This window comes from Opisthorchis viverrini (genome assembly GCF_000715545.1).
Source record: "Opisthorchis viverrini unplaced genomic scaffold opera_v5_344, whole genome shotgun sequence".
In the NCBI taxonomy this organism is placed as follows: domain Eukaryota; kingdom Metazoa; phylum Platyhelminthes; class Trematoda; order Opisthorchiida; family Opisthorchiidae; genus Opisthorchis; species Opisthorchis viverrini.
Window position 1 is genome coordinate 260,119 of NW_008752005.1, and position 23,512 is coordinate 283,630.

The 23,512-nt window shown below is 42.7% G+C and overlaps 1 protein-coding gene across 1 annotated transcript in view; it reads left to right on the forward strand.

The window, feature by feature from the left end:
* Positions 1-5: 5 nt before the first annotated feature.
* T265_10231 (hypothetical protein) overlaps positions 6-23,512 on the forward strand; it is a gene marked incomplete at both ends in the record, with an annotated part of 29,562 nt that continues 6,055 nt past the window's right edge. The window contains 7 exons of the mRNA XM_009176545.1: positions 6-422; positions 626-958; positions 4,878-6,150; positions 9,154-9,682; positions 13,380-13,891; positions 15,339-15,662; positions 20,665-21,312. Of these exons, the coding sequence (XP_009174809.1) occupies positions 97-422; positions 626-958; positions 4,878-6,150; positions 9,154-9,682; positions 13,380-13,891; positions 15,339-15,662; positions 20,665-21,312 (3,945 nt within the window). The remainder of the gene's footprint in view (positions 423-625; positions 959-4,877; positions 6,151-9,153; positions 9,683-13,379; positions 13,892-15,338; positions 15,663-20,664; positions 21,313-23,512) is intronic.

Here is a 23,512-nt window from a genome sequence, read left to right on the forward strand (position 1 = left end):
ATGAGACGAGCGCTGGAGGGTCTCCAAAACCCTGGTGTTCAAATAGCCAGTGAAGAAAACCTTGTCGATCTGGAATATGCAGACGACGTCGTTCTCATGTTCGAAGAGGAGGAGAAGGCGCAAGTATTCTTGGATGAACTGACCAAAGTAATCCCGTCCTTTGGTATGCAATTTGCACCCACAAACTGTAAGGTCATGTTTGTGGACGTGCAGTCACTGAACACGCCACTTACGATCCAGGGAGAGGTACTGGAAGTTGTGGAGCGTTTTACGTACCTTGGAAGTTGTATTAGTTCTGATTGCAGTGTGACAGATGAGGTGAATGCACGAATCTGCAAGGCTCGGGCCGCGTTTGCTAACTTGAGACACCTATGGCGTCAGAATGGTTTATCCCTGAATCTGAAGGGACGTGTGTATCAAGAGTACGTACGGACTGTTTTGTTGTATGGCTGTGAGACTTGGCCTATTCGAGCAGCGAACCTGAGACATCTTCAGGTGTTCGGCACTGTCTCAGAACGAACCTGAGACATCTTCAGGTGTTCGGCACTCGCTGTCTCAGAACTACAGCTCGCGTGGGCTGGTGTCGGCGAATCCGTAACGAGGCAGTTAGAAAACGCGTTTTCAGGTGTGTAACGGATGCTTCCATTGAAGAATGTGTCCATCACCAGAAGCTGCGTTGGTTGGGACATGTGTTGCGTATGCCGAACCATCGTTTGCCGAAGAGAGTACTGTTTTCCATGCCTAATTCGGAGTGGCGTAAACAGAGAGGTGGCCAACCCATGACCTGGCAGAGGAGTATGAAGGAGATCACGAAACGCTTGGGTGCTGTCGGTGCTACTCGCCTTCCAGGATGGGGACCGCGTGATCCTCACTGTGCCTGGTTGGAGACACTACAAGATATGGCTGCCAACCGATGTCAGTGGCGTTCTTGTTGTCAGTTTCTGTCCAGATTGCCTGAGTGAGTGTCTGGGAGTGTAGGCACCTCGGAATGATTGTGTTAAGCTAGTACTAAGTCCCTCCCCCATCCACCTTTATTCTTTTCTTCACAATAAGGCTTTCAAATAAGTCATGGTTGTACGGCAGTGGAGCATCGGTGTTGAACACTGATGTCATGCTGTCGATGATGATGATGATGTTCATCCTTTTTGTTATCAATGCACCAAGATTACTCGGAAGAGGCAGCGACGCCATCGGAATTTTACGACACTCAATAATATTGGCATTTTCTATGCCATAGAATTTTTGCAACACACAAAGTAAGTAATAAAACTGCCGAAGGAGAATCATTTACTTCGGAAGACACTTTCTACAGTCCATTGCTATGGAGCGTTTATACAGAGAACAGTGTATGATAATATTTTTGCGTCTCTTGTGCTGCAGGCATATACAGTGCTCCAAATGTAATCCCTTCAGATTTCGCATTTTTAACAAAGCACTTGTGACTCAATTCTTGTGGAAATCTGTTTTGCCCAGAATAAGAAGCCGCATCTAATCTTCAAGTGGAACTCAACTAGACACCCCACCGAGCGTCAGCTGACGCATGGTCCACAGCTGGTAGATTTAGAGGGCGGTGGCCTAGAATGACTAGAAATGGTTTCATTTTGTGTAAAAAGCATGAGCCAAGAAACTCATTGATAGTGAAATGATCAAAGGATTTTATGTGGCCGCCTGCCTCTGTGCGTCTTTTGAGTGGCTTGCCTTAGATGTGAACTGAGTTTGTTTTGACATTGTTTTAAAAGTACCAACTTTCTCTTCTCCCTTTGAAAAATCATCCTGTCTTACAAACTGATGTCAGTTGATTTTTGCCAAAGGATCTTGTCAAATCTTATCGTGTAGAAAAAAGGCGCCTTGGTAGATTAAGCAACAGAATATTGTATCAAAAAAGTGCTTAAAGCAGTAGCTAAAGTGAGTGAAAAACACTGAAACATTTTGTTTCGTTTCGCGCTAAAACATCCCGGTATTTTTACATGTCGGAAACGCTATTGATGCAGACAGACAAGAACCTCAGGATGTGATAAAGAAGACAAAAACGTGACTTAATTTGAAGTTATAACGCACAGAACTGTTTTCAACTTCTATCTGGAGCCTAAAGCTTTACCAGCACTGCTCACGACACCACAACTCCGCACAATGCCACCTTTAAACTTTCATCAATATATGGAGATTCCCACTGGGTTTCGTCGAAAAAAAGTTACTGAGCTGTCATTCAAAATATGCTAGAGCATTTCATTTGGGATATATACGGATGTAGGGAAGGAAAGAGAAAGTGGAACAAGTGCCTTTTCTCTTCAAAGCATGGATGTAAAAACGGCGAGTCCCCGCTGATTGTCTTGTTTTGATCTTTGTTGAACGTTTTTTACCCTGTATTCGTAACTCAAACGATAGTTGCTGTCTAAGTAGTAACGATTATATCATCTATGGACGGTTTTGAACAGATTTCACAGCTTTGATGATAAAAAAGTGAATATTACGTTAATTTTGGAAGCGAATCTTTCCAAAGAGATTTCTCAATGCGCTTTCTGTGGTTGGATGATTCCTATAGTTTGCCTGAAGGGATTTTCAAAAAATTTCGACAGTAAGACACCTCATGGACAAACGGTAGATAAGCTGATGATAAAACCATCTGCTCCTTAAGCTAAGTGCGGATTTGTTGAAACACTGAAGTCAGTAATCCTAAGACCTGTGGAATGATGACAAGTTAGTGAACGGTCACTCTATAGAAGGTCCTTACTGAGGTTTTTTTTATAGCAATGGAACATGTGCTTCTTGTTGAGTAGCCTGTGTTACAATAGCGCCCACTTCTATATTCCCATAATCATCCACACAAAATGAAACGAGCGATTTTGGTAGTCCGCTATACCTATTTGATTTAGTCGCACAGGCGAAAATATTTGTGCTATTGTGCTTGAAGTAGCCCAAACGCCTTTGTCTTAAAGATCGCATTCAGCTCAAAGCACTGAACTTGTGACCTGTGAACGACGTGGTATTGAGCTACAGAGGCTTACGGAGTAACAGGCTGCTACGCAACAGACGGGTTGTTACATACTCTTCTACTGCTGACGACTGAAGGTGAATATGGAAACTAGCCTTTGAACTGCATCGTTCAAGAAGCAGCAGTGTTGAAGATGAATAGCGGATCCACGTTAAGTCTCATGACCGTTTCATCAATTAAAAACTTGATATTTATGCAATTATGTGAGAGTAGTTCATAAAACTGTTATCTAGGGTGCTCTGCTCATCGTACACATAGTCAGTGTCACTGATGTTGATGAGGTTGATAAAGATAGAATAGTATAATAATAATAATAATAATGATAATGGTTCAGCTATAAAGACCTTTCGGCGCCTAGCTGCCACAGCACCCGAAGGAAGCACGGAGGATGATATACTACCAGTTTGCTTGAGCCTAGACAGGAGTAGCCGAGCTGTCTGGGTTAGATTCGAACCGATTACCTTTGAGTTAGCAAGTTGACACGCTAACCACTGAGCTATCTTGCGCACAGTCGGCTTCACTGCTAACTTTGAGTGACCGGTAAGGGTCCTAAATTTTCTTCTGAGTGATAGTAGAGGCGGGCAAAATGTTTGAAGAAACGCATGCCGACGTATTTCACGGAATAAGGCATATGCAACACAACATAATGCAAAGGCCTTTATCCTTCAAACTTGTTGAAACCTAGGTCCTTCATTTGCTTACCTTATGATTTCTGAATATATTTACACCCAGAGAAGGGAGAATACGATCAAACTAATGCATCTTCCGCTATTGCCTTGAACCACGGTTACGACTTTGCATCACTAGGCACAGTGATGCCAAACTTAGTGAAGAGCTGTAAATGTTTAGACCAGTTAAGACCAATCTGTGAAGCAACGGCTTTTGTGTGCAGAAAACTTGATTGCTGTAGTTTATTATGGGTCGCATGAATCTAAGCGATGTACCTCATATGATGGCTAAGCTTTGTAAAACAAGTAGGTGTTACTTTAATGGACATAGGTAAGGTGAAAAATGCTGCATTTTTAAAGGAAACGCAAAAATTTCCAAGTAGGTTTCGTTGATACTCTCCATCGCCAGAATTCCAAACTTAACCTCGTTCTTAGCTAGTTTGCATATTCCAGTCTCCACCAAACTTCAGCTCTTCTTCTGAGTATCTCACCATGTCCTCTTACATCTTGCTGCCAACAAACCAAACTGCCACATTTCAATGGCAAAATCCTATTCCGCTTTAGATGCAGAAAGCCAAAGTATAGAATCCATCTTCAACATGCTTTTTCTCTCCAGCCTCTGCCTCTTAGATAAGTCTAGCTTGCGACATTCTAATGCAAAGTAAAAAGCATTTCCTTTCGTTTTACGCTCAACCCCAAGTCTGTTTTGTTGTTTGGGAAAAGTCCTAAATTCCTGGTTAGTCCATCTTACTCCACTCCTCTTCTTGTCAGAAACGTTTACTATAATTTCGCATCTGTTCATGGTGCGTACACCTTCCTACTTATTTTCTGGCTTTCGAAACCGCCCAATCGGAGGCCAATCGATGTCAGTGGGGTTCTTACCGTCAGTTTCTTCCAAGCTTGTCTGATTGAACGCTGAGAGGTGTGGGCATATCGAAATACCCGCCGTAGGCTAGTGCCAGGTCTTTCCTTCACTCAGTCTCTTTTAGCCCTCTCGCTTTAAGGCGTTGAATACAATTAAATGAACTTTTCGGTTGTGTGGCACTAAAGACTCAGTGTTAGCACTGATAGTTTTGTCGTTGGAAACAACTAGGTATAAAGCTGTTGACGTATTTACGAGTTTAATGGGACTATAGCTTGACTGATATTTTGTCATGTTCAAGAAAGTGAACTTTCTCTATTTCAATTTTCAGCTCGGTACTATGAGCTGAGAGTAGTGTATTCACACTCACTTTGGAGGTCTGCTCACTACTTGCGCGAGAACTCGAGGAGATGTCTATTTTGCAAGATCGTAATCGTTCCGTAAATACCGGCCAAGTTTCGCAATTCTGTATGGATAATGCACAGCTCCCTACAAAGCATTCACATACGCAGGAACCTCTTATTCCAGGATCATCAGTGACAACATTCAAGCAAAGCAGTTCTGATAGCAACCTTGTGATGCAGCGATCACAGTTGGGAAGCTATGAAATATGTGCGGAACGAAAGTTCTCCTCGCAACTAGATGCACTGCCTTATTCCGGTCAACCTATGGTGAATATGTCGGTTCAGCCCCTCTTGAACACAGTGAATTCGAATTTTCCAGCCTCTGTCTCGCAGCCCATACAACGTATGCCCACGTCTTCTGGGGCTAGCTACTTCGATCCATTCTCACAACACCCTGGAACCATTTCCAACCCAAACGCCTGCTATTCCACCACAGATTACACTAAATGCTCTTACGTAAATGGTACATCGGAATTTCAGCAACAGCCTTTTCAAGAGTTTTGTCAGCGTGGACAAACTGCACCGCATGCAGCACAGCTGATGCGCCCGTGGGATTCTCCCTACCTGCACTGTTCATCTGCACTTGATCCATTGCAACAGGAATGTATTGGTAACGATTTGCGTAGTCGGTGTGGGGATCTCATGACCAGGACAGGAAGATCGGGTCTTCCCGCGTACCACATAAGCCTTTCAGATGATAACCCAACGCAGATGTCCACCACTCGAAACGGAACTGGCGTTGACTTACTAGTCAGCAACCTGGATTATAATATTAGCCCAAAGGAATGGCGCAAAATGCTATTCACGCAGCTTCAAACTCTTGTTAAAAGTGTACAGTCAGTCGTGTTACAGACACAAGCGGATGGTAGCAATTGTGCAATCATTCGAGTCGGTAGCATTGAGGACGCACGTCTCGCCATTTCCCATTTCCACCGAAAAAAGATAGGCTACAAACGAATCCAGATGAATATCATTGCCCCGAATGGGCCGTTTGTTACGAAGGGACTAAAGGCCGATGTAGTGTCGCTGCTGCGTTCGGTGTCTGGAAGCGCCCTTCCTGTAAGCAAATTTATCGACTTGTTTTCCAAGCGCTTTCACCGAAACATTAGTGCATCGGATCTGTACAAAATGCGTGATGTGATTGAAATTAAGGACCAGCCTGGATCTCAGGCTGGTCGGATTGTTTCTCTCAGTCTCCGAGGCATGCGGTTCGATGGTGTTGAGGTGAGTCCTATAATCCGTACACACGCTTGCAGTGAAAACAGGAAAACCCATCCCCTTGCTGTGATCCACTAGTTTAACTTTTAAATCTTGTAGGGCTGTTAGTTTCGTCTTCAGATTAGCCATTTCATGCTTTTCACAAGCGTTTTTGTTGTGTGCTCATGGGTTATTCTATTACTTGCTCCCAACCTTGTCATACAATACAGGAATTTCCTATGATTTTGCTCTAAAAACCAGTGATCAGTGCCACATTTCCAAATTATTGCATTTGTCGTCAGCTGAGCAGTTTTTAAGGTACCCTATGTCAGTTGACTGTTTCGTTTGTAACAGCAGATGTGCGGTAGCCTCCACCTCCTTCAAAGACAGACCAAACCAAGAAAAATCCAAAACCAACTTCACCTTACTGTTCAGTAGGATTTGCTTCCTTCAGAGAAATTACCTCAAGCTTTCTAAGAATTTCATTATTTCATCTCTCAATGAGTGACTTTGTCCCCACGAAAGGTCATGAACTGGACCCTCCGTCACAGAATACCGAGGGTAAGATGACAATCCTAAACGACGTGTATCATAGAACGCGAGACGGTGCTTCGGTACATCGGTACACAGTAACGCTTCCAGGTATGCTATTACTCCTGGAATGAGTATAGATGAAGTCGGTTTCGGGGATATGAGGCCACATAACAAGGTGATATTCAGGTGGCAACCACTCTCAAAAGTGCTATGACATTGGACGACAAGAGAGGTCGTTCAGGTTTCTGTAATGAATCGTTGGCTAGTTCAGTCAGCGTAGTTGTGTGAGCTGAGATGGGGCATTGGGATGGATGAAAGTTAACCTGAGAGCAGTCTGTCCATGTGGAGTACATGAATAAAAAATCATAAATAAATTCATCCCAGGTTAATTGGATACATAAAATATGGTTAATCTAAAACTACTGACAGTACAGGAGAAAAACCAATCAAAGATAGCCAACGGTTCTGCACAAAAAAGTTATTTTTATATGTACTTGGAGGTCCTTGAGTTACTAGCTGCAATCTGAAGAACTGTTGTGCAACCGAAGACCCGATGTTTCTCAGAAGACTTTCGCAGCAGATGCTGAATGCACTTTTCTGCGTGGTGATTACAGAGGTTACACACTGAAACACACGCCACTGTGTCAAACTGTTTGACTTTCCACATCTGGTTTCACCTTACCAACCTGAACTTTTCACGGAGTGCAGTCTTTATGGGTACAGTGGTAAAGGGCATCACAGTGGTATGACCTAAGTTCAGTTTATTGGTAATGCATTTCCGCTAGTCCACTGCAGCTCTTGCTATCTCAGTCCATAAGTTGTCTGCCTCCCCCTTTACACAGAAAGATCAACATTGTGCAACAACTGCGCTTTAAACCAAGCCCTCCCCCCACCTTAGCCAGCCGTATGAGTGCTTAAGGCCACCAATCAATCTATCACACATATTTTGATTTTAACTTGACATCCGTAACTGTAAATGGGGACTGTCACTTCTGTCTGTCCCTCTCGTGTCCTTTTCCCGAATTCACACCAACTAAGCGACACCCATACAATTCCACACGTGGCTCGCAGGGTGACGAATGGACAAAAAGCGTCGCGGTTTAGTTGCCATGAGAAAGTATCGCGGCGCAAAAAAGTTTCGGAAACACCATTATACAAGACTCTATCATACTAATTTAGCGAGACATATTGTGCTTGTTTCTGCTCTTGTTGTGAATATTCCAGTGAAACGTTGAGTTCTTGAAAATTCCGCTATGTTAACGTCCATAAAATCCCGGTCGCATTATTATCATACATTTGTGTTTGACTTTAATCAGTACAGATTTACCGCCTTTTTCTTTTAATTCTTGGGTAGATCCGATGACTTATTTGAACATCTAGATGCCCCCAGGTGACCGAACTCCCCGCCATCATCGTGAATGTTTCATCAATTGTAAGGTTGCTTTTTATATGGCAGTAGAACAGTCACCGCAACAATGTGTTTTCCTTCGATGAAGTAATCCTTGCGAAGAGAGTACGAGGGCCAGGAGTGACCCATTTCTAGTAGGAATCTCTCTTTGGGTCTGCTGAGTAGTTGCAGATGCGTGCATTAGTTTAAAACGTATTCCTCACCGAAGCAACGCATGTACAATTTACCAGGATGATTTGCGGATCGAATCCAAGATATAGCAAATGCAAGCACATGATTTTGTCCACCTAATCATCCATGCTTCCGTTAGTAAATTGAGAAACAACAAAAGACTGTTCTTTTCCGTTGGTTCTTATACAATTCCCCTTCCTCTAGAAGCATTTCTCTCTTGTATAGCAATGCTAAAGTGCAACCGGCAAATAACATAATCAACTACCCACACCGTGAACTGCGATTTATTCATACTGCTTATCATCCGCTCGTAGCCGAGTGATTAAATATTCCAACTAATAGCCTGGAGGTAGTCGATTCGAAACTCTCTGCAGTTGCGTGACATGCGCAATTTTGAGGACCCTCAATAAAGATGAAGCAGTTGTACAGTGCTTCTTGGCTCTTCAGCATACATGGGTTCCTGTGGCAGGTTAAAACCTTCATTGGAAATTTCTAATTCCGCTCGCACTACTAACTCTACTCTGAAAAAGTTACGGTTATCTGATAAATCCTCATTAGGGTGTATTTTATCGGTTTGGCGGTACACATGCGGGTCAAGGGCCTATTAAACTAGGGCCTGCGTGTGCGTTCTGTGGCTGGACTAGGTTAGAGTAAGTCAAGGTCTAAATCAAGGAAGGGAATTGTATGCGTTACGAAAGGTAACCGTAAAATGACCTTTTAGAATAAACAGGTCGATTCTCAGCTAGATGCTTTCATAGCATCACTAGAGACGATTTGTAGATTGCACATCACACTTAAGAAAGCTGTCTGTGCGTATGCCATTTTGCCCATGATGCTACCACAGTCCCTCGATCTTTTGGTCGTCTCAAATGGACGTCCGCCTATACTCCACCTCACTTCCTTCTTTTCCCGTTCAGACAACCCCACTTTCTGAACCGGTCGTATGCCAACGTCACTGTCTTGAAGGCAGTCCTGAATATTTGCAGGCAGTGGAGTGCTCTATGCTCCCTTCAGTACAGATTCCGTTGGGCCTATTTCGTCAACAGGTGCTCACTATATTACAAGACCACGATGGTTCGTTGCCTTTACTCAGTTTTCCAGCTTGTTATAAAGCGGAATTCGGTGATCTGCCTACCGTTAGCTCACAGATCTCTGACAACAGTCAGTCAGAGGTTTGTGCGAAAACAACGAATCATTCGGGTAGTAAGGAACACATTGAAACGGACCCTACGGGAACCTTGGTCTCTTGCACAGGAGGCCAACAACCGAATGTTTCATCTAACAGTCAAGATTCAGGAAGTTTTCCAGATCCAAATTTGGGCACTGGTAACGAGATACTAGCAGAGTATCCAGCTGGCGTCCCACTTGAACACCTCCTGACCTGTGTCCCATCCGTTCGCATACACACCGATGTTACGGGCGTAAGAAAGATCATTCTAGAACCAGGTGAGCCCTTATTGTCTTTTGAAATACTGTCACCCTTACCATTTACCATCGCGATTTTCTATGGATATTAGTTAAGTTCATTACTTCTTTTGAAACAAGCACCAGTCATGTTGGTCAACTCGCCAGTATGGTGATCAGAAAGCATTCATCGGTGTTTGACTATTTCAACTATCCACACCATAATCTTAGACCTAAACCTTTTTACTGATGTACAAATAGCCGCAGTTGAGGTCTAACCTCCTTTTTGGCGAAAAAATAGCAAAAAGCAAAATCATAACAACTTGGACTTTGAAAACAAGTATTTAGATAGGGATGTTTAAACTTTGTAGGTGGTACAAATTTCATATCGTATAGTTTAGCTGTAACACTTTCGATGCCTAGCTGCCTTGCTACAAGAAGGAAGCGCGAGGACTGGAATACTTCTAAGTTGCCCAAGCCTAGACAGAGGAAGTCGAGAGACAGAAGTCGGGTTCGAACCACGGACCTTCCGGTCAGTAAATTCGCGCTCCAACCACTGAGCCACCTCGACCCCGGCACACGGTTACTCTAAGGGCAAATGCTGTGATAGAGGCGACCGGCATTAACGGGACTGCTCTTTAGTCTGTTTTACCCGCCCAGCGCCCTACCGAGATTTACTCTCACAAAACAGTGAGAGTAAAAGGGCCAATTTACTATTTGGAAACCTCTACGACATGTAGCAGAATTTTAGGTCACGGACCGAAAAAGAGGTGGTGTTCCTCTGGCACAATGCTCTTTAGCTGTCCCGTATCTCTGCTTAAAAGAGTCTTACTCCACTTCTGTGTTTAGTTTAATTGATCTCATCCTATCAAATGCACCTCTGATGTGAACCGCGTTTTGGAAATGGATGTACATTAGCACAACTGCAGAGAAGTGCGACTAAAGTTTCGAAAAGAAGCGATTCTGTCACGAAGCATTGAATTTGTTTCAGTCGATTAAATATAACATCAAGCCATTCTTTCACCAGAAAAGACAATCTACATCTAGTCTATCGTTTGATATCTGTCTGCACCGGAACTTACTCTCTGGGTTGATTGTAGAATGATTGCACCGTTTTTGACGAAATGATCTACATAGACAGTGATCGCCCGCACCTGGGACAGCAGTTGCATTGCTATCTGTTCTTGAATGTAAGATTGAACAAGTGAATGAACTTACTACCCATTTAACATTCACCCTTAAGTAGTAGTACTGAGTATGGACGGTTAAACTCATTTTAAACGATGTTGGAGCCAAAAGCTTCTCATCTGGTCAAGGAATTTCGGGTAACAGAATAAAAGCTTCACGACTGTTGTCTAGTAGTGCTTTTGGATGTGTCGAGCTTCAGAGAAACGTCAGCTTCTCCCCCGGACGCAAATGTCTTCGCAGCTACGGGTGAAACGATAGATGACAGGGCAGCAAAAATCGAGTCCTTAATGTTGGTCAGCTTGAACTGCAATAGCTAAGTTCGGGTAGGTTATCCTGTATTGTGGAACAGAATAGGCTCTACACATAGCGGCTGTTAATATTTGTCTTATGGTTCCGAAAATATGATTACAAACAGACATACTCGCGTTGGTGTGGATAGTGATTAGGGTGGAAGCTTAAGCACCTACTAGGGTCCAGGTAGCACGAGAGTGCCGGTGACAAGCAGGGCCTAGGCGCAGCAATGTCCTTAGTGTTACCTTACAACTGTGAGGCCCAGCCACTGTGAGTTGAAGGCAACAGGGCATCGCTTGTTTTTAGCCCCTGTTGTCTTCGAAGCACTTCAAGTGTATCTTGGGGACATTTGATTGACAATGGACAAATGGTTTGTGGAAAAATCAATTATCTGTTCAATTGAAGAGTTGATTCATCTGTATTAATTACATTAGCTCAGTCATGAGCTCTATGTGATCGACTGTTCTGCAGTGAATGGCCTACAATAACATGTTTCGGTGCACGAAGCTTAGATAATGGAAACTTGTCGTATCAATTTTTGGAGATATTAATCAACGCAATAGTGCCCGGCAACCAATGATCCTGTGGCATCAACTCCTTTGTTTTAAATCAACTCGCTATTCTGATGTATTTAGATTGCTTTCCGACCTCCTCTTTTCTACATTATCAGCTTTCATAAGCTGTAGCAATCAGAATCACCGTATATACTTTCACAGTTAACAGTCGCCAAACCCAAATGAACAGAGAAAATACGGTTAGTGGTGCCTGCCACAGGTTCTAACTGACCATGTGTTGGAACGACTCACTCTTATTGACAAGTTTCAGGGGGTCACTGTTCCTCATTGGTTTTTCGAGACTTTAGACGTTCCTAGCCTTGTGGAGTAATCTCAAAGAAGCTACACCCGTCACAGTTGGAAAACTTTCACCGTTGAGATACTGACTACTTAGCCCAGCAATAAATCCACCAGCGGTTTACCAAATCTCTTAGAAACGATGACTACTCAAATCCTTTTGTGATTAATGGTTGATGGGTTAGTACTCCCTGGACACCTTTTGGATTGTTAACTATGAAACCTAACCACTAACTTACTCTTTTTCTTAAAAACAACGTTAGGTGGAATGAAGATAAAGGCATGTTCTGATGAGAACAAACAAAGAAATCTGCCAATCGTGTTCAGCTCTAACATGCAGTAGTCCTCTTGGTATTTATCATCAAACGAAATCTTTGAATAAATCATAATGTCACCTTGAATTCGAGGCAATTTGAGCTACCTGGTACATTTGTTATAAACTAAATTCAGTGTGCACCGAAGTAAGGTGCCAAGCTTGGAAAATTGGTTGAACTCGCTGCCTGAGCAGTCTCCTCGCACTTTCGGCCACATTCGATGACCCGGGGAACGTCACGACTGCGTTGAAATCGACAGCCTGATGGAGGATCTTCCCCTTACAGTATATATTTGATGTGTTTTGTGGTTCCTGTGCCCTCAGTGGCTCAATAGGCGTTAGACCCGATCTATAAAGGACGCGTTGTGAGGTACACTAATTTCACCCTTATGGCAGACTGCACTTGACTAGCGTGTGGGAGAGCAGCCTTAACAAACCCGAGGTGCATTTGAATGATCGATCCTTCCTGACTGTATTTCTGTAGCTCAAGTTTCAGGATCGGTGAAAATGGTTTGGTAAAGTGGAGTGACTGGAGAAAGGCCACCTTTCCATCGGTTACAGATGGTGAGCATTGACCAGTTCTTCCTGAACATGTATGTCTTAATTGCGATTTTCTGTAAAACTAAGCCCCAACTCCGGATATTCTTGGCAAACGTGTTCACCTTAACTTCTCACTTGTTCAGACTTCCGAGGTTCACAAATTCTGAGAATATTTCGCCTTCGTGGAATCGGGAATGTCAAAAATAGACTTCTTTTAGCCGTTTTACGAGATGAACCAGATCCACAGACGTCCTTTTATTGTGTTCGGGTAGCACAGTAGATACCATCCTAAACGTGTGTTTGGATGATTTAAGTGACGAATTGTGGCTGGATGAGTTGAAGCTCTTGAAGCATGTTTCTCCATATGATTCATTAGTTTAACTGACGATTCTTAAACACGTGACCTAAATATTGTTGTCAATGCTGATTACTAACTCTATGAGTAATCCTATGATCGTTCCTATTTTATACTAATAATGGTGCGATTAGTTTTCACATTCAACCTCACTAACAACAGTCGCTCATCCCTTCACTTGAATTCTTTGTCTTATTTTAGAAGTGTCTTCTTCGAGCGGTTCCATCAGTCAGCAACCAGCAACCACAAATTCTCTTATGGATATATCTCAGAAAAAACGACAGTTTGGTGAAATTCTCTCGCCTGGAACTTCAACTCCCGGTTCCTCCACGCCTGGAGTGCCCAACACAACCAACACGTCTGGAGCACTGCTAGACCATTTGCATCAGTTTAGTCGGGAAGTGGTTGATCTTTTGAAGCATCAGCCAGGTTGTCAGATTTTACTGGGCAAATTTATACCCAGCTATCATCATCATTTTGGTAAACAGTGTCGCGTGGCCGACTACGGATATTCCAAACTTCACGAGCTTATTGATGCCTTGCCAAACGTAGTTCATGTGATGGGCTCCGGACATATGCGTCTGCTCACTCTATCTCATCGGGTTCAAGTGCGCCGATTTACCAACGAGCTGATCAAAGTCCTCAAGTCGCAGTCAACCAAATCCTGCAAACTGACTGACTATACTTCCTTGTATAGAAGAATTTACCGTAAGGTTAGTTAACACATGCAGCTACCTTTTTCTTCACTAGATTTTATGCGTCATTTATTTTCGGTGACCCTTCTTCAGCCTAACTGTGTGATACCTTGATATCTAGTTCTCGTCTCTAAACTATCTGACCCACTGGATTTGCTCTGTGCACTTCTATAAATTAGCAGGAAGATATCGTGAAATATGCGCATGCTACGTACCCCATTCTAGTTCTTCGACTGTTTCCATCAGGTTTTGCTTAATTGGCGGTAAATCAACCATCGCTGTTTCTTGCGCAGCAGCCATGCCACAGCTGAAGGAGTATTTTGTGATGATGTGTGTGCTCCAACAACACTCATTGATCGTATCTTTTTCATTATCATCTTTACCGTCATTATCATCATAATCATCGCTGCCGTCATCATCATCAGTCTTATCTTCAGTATTACAGTCATAAGGAGCGAGATAGATAAGTGGTCAGAGCGCGAATTTACTGACTGGAATGTCCGTGGTTCGAACCCGACTTCTGCCTCTCGACTTCCCCTATCCAGGCTTGGGCAACCTGGCAGTATTCCAGCCCTCGTACTTCCTTCGGGTGGCATAGCAGCTAGGCACTGTAAGGGTGCTACAGCTGAACGATTATTTGTTTTAGTCGTAGGTATCTTCATCATCGCCATAAATGTATATTGGAGTACTGAACATCACAAGAAGGACATTGCACTGGAATGATCTTGCTCTGAAAACACGTTCAACTTTGTACCTTAAAGTGCCTTTATGAATCTGCACATGGTCCTTTTTCGTAAGGTTCTTGGCTGCATTTTGTTAAATGAAGCACTTCCTCTGTGGTTGCGTTATACTTGGGTGACATGGTTTGGAACTATCTTCGCCGATTGTAGCGGCTTCACAAATGACGTTGTCATCAACCATAAGTGCAAACAGCTTTAAAGTACTGGAGTGATTGGCTCGAAAATAAAGAACGATTTTTAGACAGTCCTAACTCCTCAGTGATTGTATTTTTATCATGCACAGTTGTTTCCCTCTAGCTGGACAAAAGAGCTGTTCTAGTAAGTGGTCTCCCTCGGCAGACGCAGTGCAAAATCAGGTTCACGGATATACCAGAGGAGACGGCTGAATAATCGAAGTCTGAAAAGACTAAAAGTGCTTCCCCACGGAGAGACCAATCACAAAGGCAGTCTGGAAGAACGTCTCAACAAGCTGAAAAAATGTCCCTTCTTGATCAATGATCCATCCTAAGGAAAAACCGCTACATATACTAAAGGGATGCATAGACTATCTGGTGCCAAACGAAGGAATGTTGCAGTATCCTTATGCAGTTTTCGGTTGCTTTGCGAAGCATAACACAAGATACTTATTAGAGCACTAGAGGAGACTCCTTCCGCATACAATTCGATGTTCACTCTAAATATCCTCATTTTTCCGGGTTGATCACTCATGTTATGTTTCTTTTAAGGACTTCCGTATTACTGACTACGGTGTCTGCTTCCTAACGGACATGTTAATGGAAGTCTCTGACAACGCGGTAGAAGTGTCACACATTGAATCCGACTGTGTTATTTCGCTGCCGAAGCGTGTTCAAACCACTGAGGAACGGGAACGTACAGAGTTGTTCGCCATTGAAGTCGCCGATTTGCTCTGTCAATCACCACGTTGTCGACTGCCGTTCAATAAATTCATTCCTTCCTATCACCATCACTTCAGCCGACAATGTCGTGTAGCTGACTACGGGTTTACCAAGCTAGTTGACTTGCTGGAAGCTATCCCCAATGTTGTACGGGTAAGTGAACCAGATTGCGGTGTGCATCCCTACACTTTTTTCGAAAGACTAGTTCACTCAGTACAGTTCGTAACCAAAAGTGTCTTGGATTTGTTATTGGCTAGTCAGTTGCACTATCATCAGCCTGTCTTTATCGAATGTGGAAACTGGCGATGTCTGTCTACTGGTGGTGCGAAAGGACGAAAGAACGGAATAAAGTACCCTCTGAGGAACTCCCACGTTAGTTGCTGGTGGATAAGACAATCCGCTGTCCACAAGTGCAACCTGTGCCTCCAGTAATATGTCCTTAGACTAGGATGTTCTGCAAACGCTACTAAAGGCATTTACATAATCGTTGAAAGCTAAACCGACGGGCTTTCAGTTTGCACCCAATGCTGGTATCACGCGATAAATCCAGTAGACAGCAACGTTTATCAACAATATCCAAATCGGTAGTAGATTCAGTTCGAGTGGATGGTTTTCACTTGTTTCAATAACACTCTCTCGACGAAGGTGGCGGAGCGCAAGCTCGATCTGTTGACCTTCTTGTTAGATATAGGTGTAATGTTGGTCACAAGCCAACAGAAAAGCACTTTCCTATGGATGAACATTCTTTGAGTGGAACGGATATTAGTTCGCCGAGGATATCAACGCGCTGAGCACAACAGCAGCGATGGTGACAAAAAGCCTGTTGCATATTGATGTACACTTCACCTGATAGTACATTATTCACGATGTTACATTCACCACTGGCCATGAATGCGGGTGCCAGGTTTGGCAGATCTGAGTTTGCAAGTGTCAATGTTAAGGCCGAGACAATTCAAACTTGTGTTTCAAAATCTTCCAGGTTTCTCACACAAAGTTCTGTGCATTTTTCCTAATAGGTCGGTGTATCTTCAGTTCATTTTTCTCGTCAGTAATGAACTTCGCCCCATTAAGACTGGTCGTATGAGCGCATGTGGAATTCGTCGCGAGAACAATTCGGCTGGGTGGGAGAGAAGCGTCACATATTCAAGAAAACTCTACTGCAAGTGCTTGATGACTGTCAGGCCCCCAGTGGAACTTGCCGGATAAGTAGTCTGGTCGCGCACCAGTAGTCGGGTTGTTTTGAATCGACATATGGAACTGACCTCTTGGTAGCTTCAAAATAGTTTGAAAAAGTCTTTCTACACTGGTGTAAATCGTCTGGATAAAGTTCCAAGAGGTAGAGCGAAGTCTTCAGCGCTATATGTAGTACATCATTTGCAGCCTACCTAAAGAGAGAGAATGGATTTCTTAGAGTTTAGTCTCAGTGGCGATTTACACATAAAACAGTCATGGAGGGCGAGCGAAGAGCGTCTGTTTACAATAAAGATATGGAGGTTGTTAACGAACACAACGACTGGATCTTCCAAATACATGGTTTGTCTCAGAAAAGTTGGAAAGAATCAACTGGACCTAAGCAATCATGAAAACATGTTCTTAGGGGTTGGAAGATCTAGTGAGTTCTGACACCAGGGTACTAGATGCAGCGAACAAGTTTAAAGAAAACAAGGGAATGCTAACTTCTGAGCCTACCTAACAGAATTAGGCAACTGAGGTGTCTCGTAGAATAGTTGTAACATGGGGTGGCGAACGCACCAAAACACCCTAGCTTATTATTTCCTCGGTTCAACTTAAGGAGCAACCAGCTCCCCTCAGTTATCTGTGCAACTTTGCGATCCTAAGTGATAGAGGATGTAAATTCCCTTAGTGAAATGTCACACTCTTCGTTTTTTTCGATAGCTGCACCAAAACGTAAAGATCAATACCCAGCAAACAAGTTCAATCTGAGGACATTGCTGTCATCACCGTTCTCTCACTGAGTACGTAAGACAATCCGTTAGAAACGACCGTATTCAAAGCTATATGTCCCATAGATCTAAGACTCAATAAAACAATATCCCTTTCTAATGCAAATATTTTCTTCTGAATGTGCAAATGGTCCCCACCGATTACGTCAATTACCAGCAACTTAGTGACAAACCACTCCGGGCATGTGAGCACTTGTTAACTATTAACCTCCGAGCCACATAGGTGTTATGTGAATAAAAACCAGAGCAAAGTTCTGCCGTACCACTCTTTACGGAAGTAGCGCTCATCGTGTCAGCGAAACCGAACCCTATATGAGTCCAGTAAATAAGTCGGATTTGAAACTGGTCCCTTTGGAACTTCATGACTTGAAGTCTGGGGTGGTCAGGGAGTAATCGATTTTTTGGTTACTTCCAGTTTTCGTTGCACATCGGTCATCACGTGGTCCCGACAGGATAATCATTCACGAACTGTGAGTCTTGCTTCGACGGACTAGGCCAGAAACCAACTGAGTGATCGATTAATTATGGAACAAGGCGTTCAGTACTTAGTTGCCTGATCAAAAATAAGGCATTCATGTAGATTTACGGTTAAAATACTGAATTTGTGGATGAAAACAATCCCTGTAAAGACTGACTACGATATTGGTTCGCATCTCGAATGTCAACATCCTTTGCTTCTAACTGAGCTGAGAAACTAGTGAGACATGCTTTACATCTGTCTGTTTATTAAAATCTGGTTACTCTGTCTTGAATTCAGGAAACACATCACAAGTAAAATGTGGCGTTATTGGGTTTCAGTATAAAAGGCTCCTGCTGCGAGCGAATAAGTTGACTCTAATGGATTTTGTGTTTTTACTGGCGGTAATAGGTCAGTGACAAATCATCGGCGCCTCCAAATCGCTGTGCGGATCTGATGGGAACTAACTGACCGACCGAACTTAACTAACTAACTAACTAACTAACTAACTAACTAACTAACTAACTAACTAACTAACTAACTAACTAACTAACTAACTAACTAACTAACTAACTAACTAACTAACTAACTAACTAACTAACTAACTAACTAACTAACTAACTAACTAACTAACTAACTAACTAACTAACTAACTAACTAACTAACTAACTAACTAACTAACTAACTAACTAACTAACTAACTAACTAACTAACTAACTAACTAACTAACTAACTAACTAACTAACTAACTAACTAACTAACTAACTAACTAACTAACTAACTTGCTTGTCACAACCCGCACTCTGAATTCGTGATTTTGTTCTTTGTATACCTGTGTTCCTTTGAGATGAGTGGAACCGACCAATTCGCTGCGAGTGTATGAATTCTGTGTGATACGATTCAGTGGGTCAAATACCTTGAAGGAATTCCTTCATTCATGATGTGGGATTAACTGAGGGATGGTGACGGATAGGACGGCCTCCGATTTTGTAATAGATTTCAGAGACGTCACGCAGCTGTAAGCGTGTTTTCATTGGAAATTGTTGGTAGGCGATGTTTGAATCTGAAGTCGACATTAGGTAGAGTAAAAACAATACGTGCTCAAAAATAAAGAAACAAGAGGTGTTAAATTCACTGAGAAGCAGGCCTTAAAGCAAAAGAGTTTAAGACTGACGTTGTTGAAGTTACCTTCTTTTTTGAAAAATTTCCATGTAAACAATGCATCCAGGAATTCATCTAGTACGTTCAAAGATACTTTGGGACTGAAGTAGTAAAAGAAATTCTACGCTAGTTGAACAGAAGTCGGGAGATTCAAAAGTACCGTCGCTTGAATTCTAGTCAGAATGGACTATTGAGGGAAGATGCACGCGATCTAGACAGGGGACTTTAGGAGAAAGAAAATTTGGAACAAAGGTCTGGGTCGAATTTGCCATTTAGACAGGATTCTTGAACTGTCAAACTGCGTTCACTGTAGGACAACTCTAGATTAATGGTTCTGGGGAAGCTGACCTTGCGGTGAGAGATATGGTAAGCGGTCCCGGTGTTTGTACCGACGTGTGTCCACACTGATATCTCCTCATCTGTAGTGCATGTCAGATTCATTTATTATTGTTGCTTTCGAAGGATAAATTTATGGGCGACTTTTTGACCATGATAGATTTGGTAAAATAAAGGGTTCTAGTTCTAAGTGGCAAAGCGTGTAAAAAGGAGTCAGTCAACCACAAAGAATTCATTTGAAGAGCGTTATAGGTCTTTGATGTATGCCATTACTGAAGGATCTGATGACCCGATTTTATGTTGCCGCCTGCATAGATTTTATGAACTAAACTCTGTTGTTGGTTTATCACACGGGAATATTACTGAAAGTGAAGACAGTTTGCACCGGGAACTCTTGCGGCACTTCTCACCGTTTCATCCTTGTTGGAACTCATCAGATTCGTGAGGTGCGCGATACTCGTGGTCCAGAACAAGCATAAAACATGTGTGAAGTGCTTCTTGATTTCTAGCCATAGACAGACTTTAGTTTCTGGACGGAATTTCACTCAAAACTTCCGAATTTTCTTACTGCTTACTTACTTACTTACTTACTTACTTACTTACTTACTTACTTACTTACTTACTTACTTACTTACTTACTTACTTACTTACTTACTTACTTACTTACTTACTTACTTACTTACTTACTTACTTACTTACTTACTTACTTACTTACTTACTTACTTACTTACTTACTTACTTACTTACTTACTTACTTACTTACTTACTTACTTACTTACTTACTTACTTACTTACTTACTTACTTACTTACTTACTTACTTACTTACTTACTTACTTACTTACTTACTTACTTACTTACTTACTTACTTACTTACTTACTTACTTACTTACTTACTTACTTACTTACTTACTTACTTACTTACTTACTTACTTACTTACTACTGCTACTTCTTACAACTTAACAGCAGGCTCTTAATTAGGTCGGGTTATATCAATTTTGATTAGTTCGGGTGAGATTAGGTCAGATGACAAGTCAAAATGCTAAGGTTTCACTGTAGGCATGCTACTGAAGATGATAAGAATGCTGATGCAAGGGCTTCATTTAAAATGTTTTCAGCGAGGTTCTGTCCAGTTCGGACTTTTCTGCTAGTGTGGTGTGCTCTTAAGGGACCACCAGGTTCGAACAGGTTCATTCTGAGAGGCAAACAATGAATGTGACTTTATTGTGCCTATTTAGATCGTGGAGGAACATGGAGAAAAGTACGTCAGTCTGGTACGCCATCGACACCTCCGAATAGTGGCGGAACACTTACTCACCCTTTTAGAATCAGCTCCCGGGAAGCGCATTTTGCTCAATGATCTACTCAACGTGTATATGAAACAGCACGGCTATCCCCTATGTTTAGAGGACTTCCAGCTCACGTCGGTCAACGAACTTCTATCCAAGTTGCCCAGATTAGTACGGATACAATCTGTGCCCATAGATTACCCAAAAGAAGCAAACTCATCACCACTGGAAAAGTGCGATAAAATGCTTGTTCTTCGGTCGGAGCCGGTGTCTAACAGATCTGAAACAACAACAACACCAGAAGCAGTTGGGGACGGTAAGTCTAACGAGGCAGAGGGGCCAGACGAATCAAAAGGAGCAACAACAGAACCACTCATTGTAGAATCAACGGGTTCAGCGGATCGTAACGTGGTGGAGTATGTATGCCTTGCAGATCGAACTCAAATCAAACACCTTGCCCATAAAGTACTCTTGATTCTGTTGGAAGCCCCATCGGGAGCGTTGTCTGTGCCCCTTTTCTCTGAACGTTTCAGGTGCACCTTTCGTGACGAACCAAGTATCCGCCTGATTTACGAAGAGTTAGGAGACATTGTTCAAGTAAGTTGTTGCCGTCCTCTATGCTTCATCTTGCTGTCGTGTTTATTTAACTATTCTGTGAGCACACAAAATCAATGACCACCGGATCGTTTCTGCTTCAAGGCTTTTCGTTCAGACTAGAAATAATTCTGAATTTATAGCTTGCGCCTTCGTTTACCATCAGCTACTGTTTTGGTTGAAAACATTACAATGCTTTATTGTGGTATGGTATGGCGTTCCATCAAAACTAAAGCCAATTATGGAACGTGTTATGAAGCGAAAGTCGAGCTGATGGCTACTCCACTTTCGATTGCCATTCGTCTTGAATCTTGTGAGGTCTTGTACCTGAGAGATCCAGTTTGATCATGTTTACTGAGAAGTTTCTCCACGAGCTTGAGCATTACCAGAAGCTGAACCGAACTGACAATAATCTCACTAAACCGAACATTGTATATCCGTCGCTACGCGCAACGATGATAGTCACTAGGTGCAAGGCAGATTTGGCCAGGTAGCGAAAAATTCGACTTAGGTTTTGCCCCTGAGCCTCGAAAGCTTTGGGACTAGTAGACTGCCAAGTAGATTGCCAAGCTCGGCGAACAGCCCAACAACCACTAGTAGACCAATAGCTGTGTATATTGTTTTTTTTATTAGGAGCATATGATCTTCAGTCATCATTTGAATGTTGCTCAAACAGTGACAGCCAATGCTTCAGTTTTGTCAACAAGCAGACGAATTATGTTGCCTGAGACGTGGATCTTTTGCAAAGATTTCCGTCATCATGTTATAAATGCTGCTAATAGCTTAGCACGGAAATAATTAGGAATTTTGTCGCCAGCTGATTTGGCTTGTAAAATGATAATGTTGTGGTTTCCTCCCTGATCTGATGTGTGATGAACCCAAGCATGAGTGGTGAACGATGACTAGACGTACATATTTAAAATGCACTATTTTCTTGAATGAACATGGGGCTGCTAGGAACTCTTCGGCAGCACAACCGGTTTCTCCTCCTTGAGTCACATCATGTGGACGCACCTCAGTTCTCTGTCATCCTTATGTTTACAGTTGGCGCATTACACTCATTTGCAAATTTATTTGGTTTTCGTGGGAGACTACTGAATCCTAGCCTAATCCCTCGCTTATGAAATTCTCCGATTGACTGTGCTGCAGGAGCTTTAGGAGTAGTGTTTTCGTCGAGAAATTATACCGCCTTATCTCGAATATTGAAACAAAAGGTGGCCTTTGTGCAGCAGTTGTCTAACCGTGCAACTTCTAAACTTCGAGAGCTACTGAGGAAAATTAATAAATAGGCAGACAGTATTGATAGTTGTGCCCAGTTTTCAGAAGTAGCTACTCAAGAGTTATATTCTTGGCATCAGCGTCCCAATTGTGGCCGCAAATCTCCATTCCGTTTACTTATGTGGAGAAGACTTTCGCTGCAGGCAACAGCCACTCTTTGTTTAAACTAATCCGATCAATTGGTCAAGAGAAAGCAGGTGTCAGTGAGACACTATGCGAAAAAGACAGAACAGCAATCCACTCCTTAAATAGCCGTCTCCAGCGGTAAACTGAGCACTTCCAAGAACAATTCACCTGGTCTCCTTCAACACAACCACTTGAAGAACCAAGTGGGCTCAAATGGAACAATGACACAAACTCACCATCAAAAATCGAAATCCGGCGCCAGATTTCAATCTTGAAGCGCGACAAGGCATCTAGCCCTGATGGTCTACACCCCACGCTCTTCAGAGAAGGTGGGTATGTCCTGGCGAACAGGCTGGCAACCATACTCCAGACGATTTGGAACGAAAGCAGAATATCAGTCGAATGGAGCCCCTTGACCATCGTCTCAGTTTTCAAAAAGGGATCAAGAAAGCCATGTGATAACCATCGTGGTATTAGCCTGATATCTGTTGCATCTAAAGTGCTCTCTGAAATTATTGCGCAGGTTGATGAGCTATCGGAGGAGACAGATTCGTGAGAATCAAGCTGGGTTTCGCCCCGGTCCAGAGAAACAGAGAAGCTGGTTATCTATGGTGATAATTATCCTTTTAAGAGGCTCACTCTTGGTGGAATTTAACGTACTCGGAGTAACTACACAGATGTTGCCCTTCGTTTCTGTGCACAGACTAGAGGACTAATAAACAAAAAGGATAACTTAAAGCAGCGCCTCAGTCTATGCCTTAACTTTTTCATTCCATTCGCACTTGTCTTACAGTTGCTG